The sequence below is a fragment of the Bubalus bubalis genome, chromosome 1 (genome assembly GCF_019923935.1).
Source record: "Bubalus bubalis isolate 160015118507 breed Murrah chromosome 1, NDDB_SH_1, whole genome shotgun sequence".
NCBI classification, from domain to species: domain Eukaryota; kingdom Metazoa; phylum Chordata; class Mammalia; order Artiodactyla; family Bovidae; genus Bubalus; species Bubalus bubalis.
Window position 1 is genome coordinate 129,005,150 of NC_059157.1, and position 13,757 is coordinate 129,018,906.

General features: G+C 42.3%; 1 protein-coding gene across 1 annotated transcript in view; it reads left to right on the forward strand.

Annotated features, from left to right (window-relative positions):
- KLHL6 (kelch like family member 6) overlaps window positions 1-13,757 on the forward strand; it is a 56,962-nt gene that overhangs the window by 34,837 nt on the left and 8,368 nt on the right. Inside the window, exons 3-4 of the mRNA XM_006075322.4 lie at window positions 2,320-2,769; window positions 10,647-10,884. Of these exons, the coding sequence (XP_006075384.1) occupies window positions 2,320-2,769; window positions 10,647-10,884 (688 nt within the window). The remainder of the gene's footprint in view (window positions 1-2,319; window positions 2,770-10,646; window positions 10,885-13,757) is intronic.

Genomic DNA, 13,757 nt, shown 5'->3' on the forward strand with positions numbered 1-13,757 from the left:
GATGATAATTTAAAAATAAGACATGGAAACCAATTAATTTTAAAATTAATTTTTCATCACAAAAGTGTTACTTATTCATTTTAGAGGATTTGACCTGCCTCTTGAGAAACCTATATGCAGGTCAGGAAGCAACAGTTAGAACTGGACATGGAACAACAGATTGGTTCCAAATAGGAAAAGGAGTACATCGAGGTTGTATATTGTCACCCTGCTTATTTAACTTATATGCAGAGTACATCATGACAAATGCTGGGCTGGATGAAGCACAAGCTGGAATCAAGATTGCCAGGAGAAATATCAGTAACCTCAGATATGCAGATGACACCACCCTTATGGCAGAAAGTGAAGAGGAACTCAAAAGCCTCTTGATGAAAATGAGAGAGGAGAGTGAAAAAGTTGGCTTAAAGCTCAACATTCAGAAAACTAAGATCATGGCATCTGGTCCCATCACTTCATGGGAAATAGATATAGAAAGAGTGGAAACAGTGTCAGACTTTATTTTTTGGGGCTCCAAAATCACTGCAGATGGTGACTGCAGCCATGAAATTAAAAGACGCTTACTCCTTGGAAGGAAAGTTATGACCAACCTAGATAGCATATTCAAAAGCAGAGACATTACTTTGCCAACAAAGGTCCGTCTAGTCAAGGCTATGGTTTTTCCAGTAGTCATGTATGGATGTGAGAGCTGGACTGTGAAGAAAGCTGAGCACCAAAGAGTTGATGCTTTTGAACTGTGGTGCTGGAGAAGACTCTTGAGAGTCCCTTGAACTGCAAGGAGATCCAACCAGTACATTCTAAAGGAGATCAGTCCTGGGTGTTCTTTGGAAGGAATGATGCTAAAGCTGAAACTCCAGTACTGAAACTTCAGTAGTTTGACCACCTCATGCGAAGAGTTGACTCATTGGAAAAGACTCTGATGCTGGGAGGGATTGAGGGCAGGAGGAGAAGGGGACGACAGAGGATGAGATGGCTGGATGGCATCACCGACTGATGGATGTGAGTTTGAGTGAACTCCAGGAGTTGGTGATGGACAGGGAGGCCTGGCGTGCTGCAATTCATGGGGTCGCAAAGAGTCGGACACGCCTGAGCAGCTGAACTGAACTGAACTGAAAAAGTATATAAATAAACAAAATAAGAAAAAAATCTCATAGCATCATTACAAAGTGTGGTGCCTTATATAGTTTATACAGTATATTTCATTCATTCCTATGGGACTTGTTTCTGTGGGAGGATTATTGTTGCAATGACCAAAATTTTTTTTTTTTTATAAAAATAAAATAGTATCATAATACACATATGCTTTTGTGAAATGCCTTCTCATTTCACCTGAAAATATTTCAGTGTATAGCCCCCAGAACTTCTTTAAACATAACCATAACACTATTGCCATATTTAAAATTAATAATAGTTGCTTTATAGGGCACTCAAAGCTGGTGCTCTGTTGACAACATAGAGGGATAGGGTGGGAAGGGAGGTGGGGGGTGGTCAGGATGGAGGGGACACGTATACCTATGGCCAATTCACACTGATGTATGGCAAAAACCATCAGAATATTGTAAAGTAATTATCCTCAAATTAAAATAAATATATAAATTTAAAAAGTAATAGTTGCTTTATATCACCAAATGTTGGTCATTGTAAATATTTTTCTGACTTTTAAAATTATTTTGTTTAAATTAGTGTTCCAAATAAGTGCTATACTTTCTTGTAGGTTGATGTATCTTTTAAATCTCTTTTCATGCTTCAGCTCTCTCTCCCTGCCCACCCCCTCTCACTTCTCTCTTTCCCCTTCGGATGTATTTGTTGAAGAAACTGAACTGGTTGTTCTGTAGAGTTTCCCACAGTCTGGGTTTTGCTGATTGTATTCCCATGGCATCATTGAACATGTTCCTCTTTCACCTGTGCTTCCTGTAAGTCGCTGAGTAAATCTGGACATTTGATCAAGATTCAGTGAATGGATTTTTCAACTCAATACATTATGGATGTTTTTCATGTCATTTAATATTTTTCTACGACATGTTTTCTCTTCTTTTTCTTTTTTTTTAGACCCATCAGGATCTCTCTGGTTCCAAGTACACTCCGTGTCTTTATTTTAATTTTTAAAATTTTATTTATTTTTGGCTGTGCTGGATACAGCACGCTTTCTTAATGATGCTAGAGCTGTTGAAAATATGACCTTTTTTTCATTTATTTAGCTAGTCCCCTATTTGGGTCACTTGGGTTCTTTCTAAATTTTTGCTATTACATACAACTCGCTGATCAACCTCTTTGTGGACTGGTCATTTTCTGGCCTGATGTGCTACCCTTCTGTTCTCTTAGTTCCTGCGGATGGTGGATGCCTGTGCCAGCTTCCTCACAGAAGCCTTGAACCCAGAAAACTGTGTTGGAATCCTGAGGCTGGCAGACACACATTCCTTGGACAGTCTAAAGAAGCAGGTTCAGAGTTACATCATCCAGAACTTTGTGCAGATCCTGAACTCTGAGGAGTTCCTGGAACTTCCTGTGGACACTCTGTACCACATTTTGAAGAGTGACGACCTTTATGTGACAGAGGAGGCTCAGGTGTTTGAAACTGTGATGAGCTGGGTCAGGCACAAGCAGTCAGAACGCCTCTGTTTGCTCCCCTACATCCTGGAGAATGTGCGCTTGCCGCTTCTGGACCCGTGGTACTTTGTGGAGATGGTGGAAGCTGATCCTCTCATCAGGCAGTGCCCGGAGGTCTTCCCACTGCTCCAGGAAGCCAGAATGTACCACCTTTCTGGCAATGAGGTAAGTTGGTGATGAGAGATGCTATAGATAACCAGCAGAGTAAAGGGATTAGCAGACCTCCCAGAGATACAGGTGAGACTGGCTCACAAATCCTTAGGGCATGAAGAAGAAGATGCTATTAAGTTTATAGTTTGAGTCAGGCAGTCCAGAAGCTTCGGGTTTCTGATCTGTAAAATGGGGATGATACTACAGGGTAGACAGCTACTGAGAGGATTAGGTGAGATCTGGAAATCACCTAGCACCATGCCTGGCACATCCTTCTTTCAGTAGTGTAAGGGCAGGAGTCTGGTTGGGAGCCACACATATGCAGGAAGGATGCCCTGTCCAGTTGTCCAGTCCAGTCACCATTCCACAGGGCTGCTGTTTTCCCACTTTGCCCATTCTGGGGGAAACATTAGATCTCCTCTGACATTACCTAGGTTCAGACTCTTATTATTTCCTTCCTGAACTGAAAATTTCTCAAAACTCAACTTCCTGCCCCTCATCTGGCCTTCCTGCTGATCTAAAACTCAAGCCTAATCATTTTCTCCTGGGCTTAGTCTCTTCACTGGCTCCCCACCACCCTCAGGATAAAGCCCACACTTGTGCCTAAACTCTCAGAGCCCAGCCTCCTGCTCACTGCTCTGGTTGTATTCTCTCTCTCCTGCTCTCCTCTTGGTCCTAGTGCACCGCTTGTAATTCCCCAAGGTGGACATGCTTTTTCAGCCTTCAGGCTAATGCAGGCTGCTGCTGCTGCTGCTAAGTCGCTTCAGTCGTGTCCGACTCTGTGCAACCCCATAGACGGCAGCCCACCAGGCTCCCCCGTCCCTGGGATTCTCCAGGCAAGAGTCCTGGAGAATGCAGGCTAATGCTGCTTAAACGACTTTTTCCTCTGCTTCATCTAGTTAACTTCTGTTCCAGCTTCAAAACTCAGTTTAAGCATCACCTTCTCCAGAGGCCCCTGTCATTCTTAAAGCGTCATGGCATTGCTCTGTCATAGCACCAACCATTGCCTGTTAACCATTGAATTCCTCATCTATAAATATCTCAAGACAGGGTACTTGTTATGGTAGGAAATATGTCTTATTGGACTATTCATGCAAACCTTAAGAGAGCCCTTGATATATATAGCAAAGGAGTGCTTAATGTTTTTTGAATGAATAAATGGGTACCAAGATGGTAAGTAAAAGTATCATTTGTATCTACCTGGTTCTGCTTAACAATTCCTGAAGAATGTTATATTCAGAATTTTATAAAAATTAGAAGAAGCTTAGTGGAGAGGAACAAAACAATCAAGAAGTAATGACAGAAGGACAGCTTGTCAAGTTTGTACGCATGAACAGCCTCACATGTACACCACTATACAACCCATGTATACCACACATGTATACCACTATTCAACCCATGTATACCACACATATATACCACTATACAACCCATGTATACCACACATGTACACCACTATACAACCCATGTATACCACACATATATACCACTATTCAACCCATGTATACCACACATGTACACCACTATACAACCCATGTATACCACACATGTACACCACTATACAACTCATGTATACCACACATGTATACCACTCTACAACCCATGTATACCACACATATACACCACTATACAACCCATGTATACCACACATGTATACCACTATACAGCAGTTCTGAGGTTGGCTACCAAGCCTTCTTCATTACGCCATTGGTAGAATATTAGCCAAGAGAGTTTAGGAATTGTCTTTCAGAGCCCCTTGGGAGCCCCTTCTTTTCTGTGTGTACTTTTCTAGTTCTGTGTTGTCTTCAGATCCATTGTCACTTATTCACTTTGCAAGCACATTCTTAAATATTTGGTAGAATTTATCAGTGATGCTATCAGAACCAGAAGGAATTTGTGTGTGTGTGAGAGAGAAGGTTTTAAACTTAAAACTTCAAATTATATTTCTTTAATATCTATATCTATAATTCTATTTCTTCTAGAATTATCCTTGGGAGTTTGTATTTCTCAAAGAATTTTCCATTGCTGAATTTATTGGCATAAAGTTGTCCACTTATTATCCTCTTTAATATCTATAGAATCTGCAGTGATGTCATATTTCTCATTCCAGATACTGGTAATTTGTGTCTCCTTTTTTTTTTCTGATCAGTCTGGTTAGAGTTTTATCAATTTTATTGATTTTCTCAAAGAACCGACTTCTGGTTTTATTTGACTTTCTCTATTGTCTTTACACTTTCTATTCCCCTTACTTCTATATTAATTATTTTCTTTCATCTGCTTACTTCAGATTGAATTTTCTTTTCTTTTTCCAGTTTATTAGGGAGGAATTGAAGATCATTATTTTGAGATCTTTCTTTTTTTTCTTCTAATATTGTCATTAGTGCTATAATTTCCCCCCTAAGTTCAACTTCAGCAGCACCCTATATATTTTAATATGCTATACTTTCATTCTTCACAAATAAATCATGAATACCAACTATATGCCAGACATGGCCCCAAACACCACAAAACAGTCTCTGCCTTAATAAACTCCCGTATCTTCTCTTTTAGAGAAGATAGGACACTAAGCAAATGAAGGGTGATGAATAGACTGATGGAGAACCAGACCACCACAAGGATCCTATGTTGAAATGTGGGTCACTGGCAGGTGGCTCAGCAATGGGAAAGCCCTTATATTCCTGAAGACAAGATCAATCTCTGCAACTGCTCTCAGTTCAGCATTTAAAGCATAGAGTCTTGATCAACTGCCAACATTCCCGCTGTTTTTGTTTCTGCTTCCCATTTCCGAACTCCCTAAGAGGCAGCTGTAAAGGGTTTCTTCTTATATAAATTGTCCCTACTATGTCTTCTGCAAAATTGCTGCTGCTAAAACTGTTCTGCCTTTTGTATTTGTGATGGAGGAGTGGGGAGTGGGATTATAGGCTTTGGATTTAGGACCAGAGAGAATACTGATAACTAGAAAAGTCCCCAGTGTCAGAAACTTGTACTTCTAGTCGGGTGAATCTGGACTTTAATTTTGATTGCACAATTTACCTACAGTGTGACCTTGGGAAAGCAACTCAGCTGCCCTAAAGCTCAGTCCTTGTAACATCAGTTCAGTTCAGTTCAGTTCAGTCACTCAGTCATGTCCGACTCTTTGTGACCCCATGAACTGCAGCATGCCAGCCCTCCCTGCCCATCACCAACTCCCAGAGCCTACCCAAACTCATGTCCATTGAGTCGGTGATGTCATCCAACCATCTCATCCTCTGTCATCCCCTTCTCCTCCTACCCTCAATCTTTCCCAGAATCAGTGTCTTTTCAAATGAGTCAGCTCTTTGCATCAGGTGGCCAAAGTATTGGAGTTTCAGCTTCAACATCAGTCCTTCCAATGAACACCCAGGACTGATCTCCTTGCAGTCCAAGGGACTCTCAAGAGTCTTCTCCAACACCACAGTTCAAAAGCATCAATTCTTCAGTGCTCAGCTTTCTTCCCCTTTGTAACATGGGGAAGATAATACCTACCAGCTGATGGAATTGTTTTGAGACTTAAATAAGATAATGAATGAAATGTGTTAGCACAGTGTCTGACACATGATAAGTGTCCTAGAAATAAAGACTGTTCCTATTCTCACTCAGTTCCTTTATGGCACAATCAAGCATTAAGCATTTTCTTTCTCTGAGGCTAAAATCTCTCTTTCCATTCAGTCCTAATTTTTTTCTGTCTTATTGCCCCAAGTGCTTGGGGTACTTTCTTATTCTCATTCTATTCTAGGTAACTGAGCCAACCAACCATTGTGATCTCTGAGTTGGGTCTCATTGCTAGTTGATTTCCAAAATTCTCAGTCTTCTCACTGCTTGCATGAGCCTGGCTTTATTCCTGATGACTAGAGTGGAAGTCTGGAGGATACGCTGTGAACATCATTCTCCTCCTAACCCTCCTTTCCCAGACTTAACCTTGTTCCTCCTTTTAAGCCCACGGTGGTGGTGACAGAGTCAAATGTTAGAACCTAAAGGCAAATGTCAATTTACATTCGATCTAGAAGTAGTAGCTGGTACCTTCATTGGGAGAGGTCTTTTAGGGCAGAGAAAGTTGCCCCTTCATTTCATTGCCTCCAAAGTTTCCAGGGGCCAACTTGATCTATAACAAATGCTGCTCTGATATGTGTGCTGTCAGGAGGGCTTACTTCTGAGGACAGAGTGTCAGCAGCTCACCCCTGTGAGCTTTATCCAAGTAGTTTGGTGACTTCTGTTCAGTCCTCTCATATGGGCTCTATGGACAAAGAGTACTCAGTAAGGTGCAACTCTTTGCTCTTTCTAACAATATGAAAATAAACTGGGTAGACCTGATTGTTGTGTGTGATTCACTGGCAAACATTTCCCTGTATCTGCAAACTCGCACATCTCTGATGTCTGATTGGCATTTGTCATGCCTTTGAGGTTAATATTTTGTAAAGTATAGCTGACCTTACGTGTGTGTTCAATCATACAGTCATGTCTCTTTTGTGACTCCATGTAGCCCAGCAGGCTCCTCTGTCCATGGAATTTTCCAGGCAAGAATACTGGAGTGGGTTGCCATTTCCTTCTCCAGGGGATCTTCCTGGCCCAGGGATTTGACTCCGGTTACCTTCTGGGCCACTAGGGAAGGCAGGTCTCAATACCCAGCCTGATCCATGAACTGGATGATTATATTATCTATTGCTATGCAACAAATTATCCCAAAAGGCAGTTTAAAACAACAAACATTTATTATCTCATAATTGTCAGGGATCTGGGAGTGATTTAGCTGGGTGGTTCTGGCTTAGGGGCTGTTCTGAAGTTGCAGTCAAGCTACTGGCTGGGGCTGCAGTTAGTCATCTCAAAGCTCAGAGCCGGCTGGAGTATCCACTTCCAAGCTCCTCCACAAGATTGTTGACAGGTGTTACTTCCTTGCTGACGGTTGGCCCCTCCATAGCAGCTGGCTTCCTTCAGAGCAAATGACCCAAGAAAGACAGCAATCAAGATGGAATCCTTGTGCCTTCATAACCTAATTTCAGAAGTAGTATACTGTCACTAATGTATTCTATTGGCATAGAGACCAACCCGGGAGCAATGTGGAGGGAACAACATAGGATGTTAATTCCAGGAGGTGGGGATTGCTGGGAGCCCTTGTGGAAGTTGGTTACCACAATGATCTAGACTGGGAAAAATAATATCTTTATCAGGTGCTGGGTCAACTAGCTTGCCCATTCTTTCATTCATTCATCCATCCATCATTTATGGAAGCCCACAAGCTCCAGATATTGTTCTTGGTGCTGAGATCTGTTGAAGAAAAGGGCTGTTGCAGCCATGAGGGACATTAGAATAAATTAGATGAGGGTGAAAAGTGCTGTGACAGGGAAATTCAGGACGGTGGGAGCATCTGTGGAAAGGCTAGAATAGCTTCCCGGGGAAAAGAGCAAAGTGACAGTGACAATGATGTAAAAAGCTTGCGGGGTGAGTGGCTGGGAAGTGGTGTGGGAAATAAGGACAGATATGGGGAGATCCTGACAGCAGGCAGCAGTGCAGGATTCAGTCAGTGGGAACACCGTCTTCCACAGGCCAGGATGCAGGACTAGGGTGCCAGCCTGGGTCAGGAGTAAGATCCCAGCTAGTGTGGTCCCCAGCTAGTCAGCAGGCTGTTGATGTGGCAGAGCAGGCACTGTGCATGAGGTGGTTAAAGAGGGGAAGCTGGGGCCTGCTTCTTTGAACCAGAGTGAGTCACAGGAAACCAATTCTGGAGGCTAGTGCTGTCCTCTAAGCATCGCTCTATAATCCCCAAATCCTCCCTGAAAGAGGACAGATTGGTGCTGGAGGTTGTACCCGGAAGGATGGTTTAGAGGCTGGAGGGAGAAATCTCAGATGGGACAGATTTGTCTTGGGTGCCAATGCATGGTTCAATCCTCTCCTACTAGCTTGGTATTCTCATAGTGCCTCCAAGTTCTCAGGACCACCCCCCACCCTCATCCCAGCTGGCCTTTCCACCGAAAGTGCTGCAGGCTCAGCCCAGGATTGTCCTGCCACACATAGTCATACTCCCTTCTGCTGACCCACAGAAGAGAGCCCTGCTACACACTTAATGGCCACGGTTCAGCCTCAAGAACTGAGGATCAAAATTTATTGTATGGTGACTGCAGCCATGAAATTAAAGACGCTTACTCCTTGGAAGGAAAGTTATGACCAACCTAGATAGCATATTCAAAAGCAGAGACATTACTTTGCCAACAAAGGTTCGTCTAGTCAAGGCTATGGTTTTTCCTGTGGTCATGTATGGATGTGAGAGTTGGACTGTGAAGAAGGCTGAGCACCGAAGAATTGATGCTTTTGAACTGTGGTGTTGGAGAAGACTCTTGAGAGTCCCTTGGACTGCAAGGAGATCCAACCAGTCCATTCTGAAGGAGATCAGCCCTGGGATTTCTTTGGAAGGACTGATGCTAAAGCTGAAACTCCAGTACTTTGGCCACCTGATGTGAAGAGTTGACTCGTTGGAAAAGACTCATGCTGGGAGGGATTGAGGGCGGGAAGAGAAGGGGACGACAGAGGATGAGATGGCTGGATGGCATCACTGACTCGATGGACGTGACTCTGAGTGCACTCCGGGAGTTGGTGATGGACAGGGAGGCCTGGTGTGCTGCAATTGATGGGGTCACAAAGAGTCGGACACGACTGAACGACTGATATGATCTGATTGGCACAGAAAAATAAAGTCTCTTCTGGGAAGTAGGTGCTGGATGTTGGCTGGCCTGATTGCATGTGACTATTGATTGGATTCACCATCTGTGGGCTTCAGTCTTTGCTACTGTGACCTGTGTGTCACCATCTGTAGGCAGGACTGAAGTTCCATGATCTGTATTAGGTCAGTTTAACTTTGTAGGAAAAAGAAGCTGCTTTGGTCACGTGGGAAATGGGTGCCGCCTCTCTCCCTCCCATCAAGGTCCTACACCTGTAGAACCTCCCCCATCAAGCCCAGGGTTGGCTGGACCAGGAGGAGGGCACCTCTCCCTTTTCATTCCTAACATCAACATGACATCTCCCACCACTCCCGCTGTCCCCTTTGACTAGCTTTCTAGGGCCCTGCGTGTGCCAGATGCTCGACTCAGCCCTCTACATTACAACCTCATACATGCCCACAACAGCCTGGTGGCCGAGGTGTGATCACAGGCCCTTACAGAGACTGCGTCTCTTCTCCAAGGTCACACGGCCATAGGTGGTGAAAGCAGGAAGGAACGCTGGTGTATCTGACCCCCAAACCTCTGCTCCTTCAGCTGGGTTCAAATATCTGTGGCATGAATTTCTTCACTTGTTCAAGGCTCTGAAGGGTCATATGCTTGATGTTGGGACCCAGTCCCCCGACCTCCCTGGATACATTCTGTTCCCTTTTGGTTCTTTTCTCCTAAGTCTCTGGATGCTCTTATATGCCCAGTCAGGACTTCTCTTCCAGTCCTCTAAAGAGGCCTGGTAGTGAGCAAAGTCTGGGATATCATCAAGAAATTGAAACCAAGGGGCAGTGGAAGGTGGCCAGAAATTAAATTCTAGGATTCAGTGCTTCCAACCAAGCAAGAGAGAAGACGCAGGAAGTGCACTTGATTGTAAACAGATCTGAATTTCTTAAAAAGTAGTAAAATCTACAACCGATAACCTTTACTGAGTACTTATTATCCATCAGGCCCGAGGCCAAGCACACTAAGTATATTAGCCCATTTAATCTTCCTGACAAAACTATGAGGTTGTTACCACTAAAATCTCCATTATACAGAAGGTGATACTCAAGGAGGTGAAGTCACATGGTCATACCGTAGCAGAGTTAGGAATTGGGTTCTTTCACCCTGGTTCTATAACCTGAGCTCTGAACCACTGTACCATTCTGCCTTTTTGTACTCCCACTGGTTTTCCAGATCATTTCGGAGCGCACCAAGCCCAGGATGCATGAGTTCCAGTCTGAGGTATTCATGATCATCGGTGGCTGCACGAAGGATGAACGGTTTGTGGCGGAGGTAACCTGCCTGGATCCCCTGAGGCGCAGCCGCCTGGAGGTGGCCAAGCTCCCCATGACAGAGCACGAGCTGGACAGTGAGAATAAGAAGTGGGTGGAGTTTGCATGCGTGACATTAAAAAATGAGGTCTACATCTCAGGTAAGCAGAAGTTATGTGATACCAAAGCCAGTTCCCAAGGCACTACGTGCTTCCCTGAGTGAGAGCCAGGCAACCATCCTAGAAGAATTAGTGTGGATGGCACTGATCTAGCACTGCCTGGGTCAGAATGTAGAAACCGGGCACTCAGATGGTCTTATCGTGGAGAGGGGATTATTATTAACTAACCCTAATCCTTGAGCAGTATTGTCCTAAGAACTGGGGGAACAGGCAGACAGGTCCTGTACTTTCTGGAAAAGGAAGAAGGAAGTATTGCTAGAGTTTATCTGGTGTCTGCTGTAGGCAAAGTTCACTGAGCATTGGTAATACAGTAATGAATATTCAGTAATTTATTCAGTAATGAATAAAAATCTGACCCCTCCCCCAAGTTTAATAGATCTTGCCTTTAGATGCTCCAATAGCACTCAATACTTTTTCATTTCTTACTTCTAAGTTGTTTGTTTAATTATTTGTAATTACTCTATGCTTGTTCCCCATTAGTCCTTGAATTCCATAAGTCAATACTGTATTTTCAATTCCTAGCACTGTGTCTGGACACATAGTAACTGTTCAATAACAATTATTGGGTAACACTGTCTTTACCATCTTTACAGCACAGTAAATAAAATTACACTTCGGTAGCATTTAATTATTTGCTTCTCACTTCAACTCCATATGGTAGGTGATTTTAATCTCCAGGTTACAAATGGAGAAAACAGGCTCAGAAAGTATAGAACTTACCCAAAGTCACACATTCCAATCCATGTTGTCTCAGTCTCATGCTCTCCCATGACATCAAAAGCCACCTAGCTCTTCTTGAGGTGCCAATGGAAGAGACAAACATCCCAATCCCTTTTTTGGAGGTTTTCTCTAGTCTAAAGTTGTTTAGGGAAGAGCTTATTCGCAGAGCTGGCCTCCTTCAGAATAAAGGGCAGGTCAGTTCTTCCTTGAATACATTAATACCATAGATTAGATTTCAGCTTTCTTTTATCTTATAGAAATATTTTAAATTGTTTTAGAAGATTTAAGCAATACAAGGAGTATAAAGTAAAACATGGCAGTTTCTCTGCTCCATTACAATCCTACATTTTTACTTTTTTTTTTTTTTTACAAAAATGGTTTTGTATTGTCTTAGAGTAAGTAAGTAATGCTAGCTGCGGCAACAAATTCTAAATCTCAGTGAATTACCACAGTAGTGCGTGGGGGTGAGGAAGAGCACCTGCTCCACTCGGTTCTTCAGGGACCTAGGCTCCTTCCATCTCATGATGCAGCTGTTTCCACAAGTGACCTGAAATTAAAGCTTGATGCATTTTGGGAAGAGAAAGGAACTGAACAAGTTGAGAAGGCACACCTGCTCACAACAGCCTCAGCCTGGACACGAGGCATCAGTTCTGCTCACATTCTATTGGCAAGAACCAGCCACATGCCCTCCCTGCACCTCCATGATGTGGGGCTGGGAAATGTAGTTTAGCTATGTGCTCAGGAGGAAAAGACAGGTCTGGTAGTCATGGTCAGTCTTTGCCACATATACAATACATGTTATTTTATTCTACAACTTTTCTTTTCTCTGTCTTCAATTTGTTGTTGTCTTTTAAAAAATGATACAAGCAATACACAAAAGCATGCTTGTTATACTAAATCAACAGAAACTTGTACTCAATTAATGATCTATTCTAGACATCATTACATGATCTACTGTATGTGTTGAGTGTATAATACACATAAAGTACAGCACAATCGCAAGCACAGGGTGAGAGCTCAATAGTATTACTCATCATTATCATCACTGTGAGGATTGTTAATGTTGCTCTTTTACCAGTTTCAGGGCTGTCTGTTGAATGAATGAACCATAATTTTTTTCAATGTCTATTTCCCCCCTGAAAAAAAGGCCACAACAGACATTTTCATATATATATTTATGAACTTGTGCTGCTATATGGAAAGATTCCTGGAAGTGGTCATAAGATGTGTAAATTTAGAATTTTTGTAGATATTTTTAAATTGTCTTCCAGAAAGTTTGTACCAATTTACAGTTCAACCAATGAGTGACAGTGCCAATTTTCTACATCCTTGTTAACATTTTTTATTATCAATTACATTTTAATGGACTTGAATGTTTAAATTTACACTCTAAGTTAGTGAGATTGAATATATTTTCATCTATTTATTAATTAAATGTATATTTTTAAAAAATGAGCTGGTCCTATCCTTTGTTCTTCTATTGGTTGGTTGTCTCTTTCTTATTAATTTTTGGAGTTCTTATTGTGTTAATCACTCAGCCGTGTCTGACTCTTTGCAACTCCATGGTCTGTGGCCCACAAGGCTCCTCTGTCTATGGGATTTCAAGAATACTGGAGTGGTTTGCCATTCCCTTCTCCAGGGGATCTTCCCAACCCAGGGATCAATCAAACCTGGGTCTCCTGCATTGCAGGCAGATTCTTTGTCGTCTGAGCCACCAGGGAAGCTATTTGTATTGTAAATACTTTCTCTCAGATAGTGATTGTCTTTTAACTTTTTATATTTTAAATAGTAACTTTCTTTTCTATATGATTCTAGGTTTCTTGTCATGCTTAGAAAGCCCCTCACCACCCCCAAGATCTTTAACATCTTCTATCATATATTCTCCAGTTATTTCTATAGCATTTACACTTCAATTTTAAGTGTAATGTGAAATAGGGATCTAACTTAATTTTTCTCTAAACAAATAGCTATTTTTCATAATCTCTATATCTTTTAGTCTGTTTCTGTACCTTGCTTTTAATTGATCAGTTTGTCTCATCTTACGCTGGTAGCACATTATTTGTATTATCATAGCTTTTTGGTATTTTGATATTTATTTATTTTGATATTTGCCAGGGAAAGCTCTCTCACTCCTT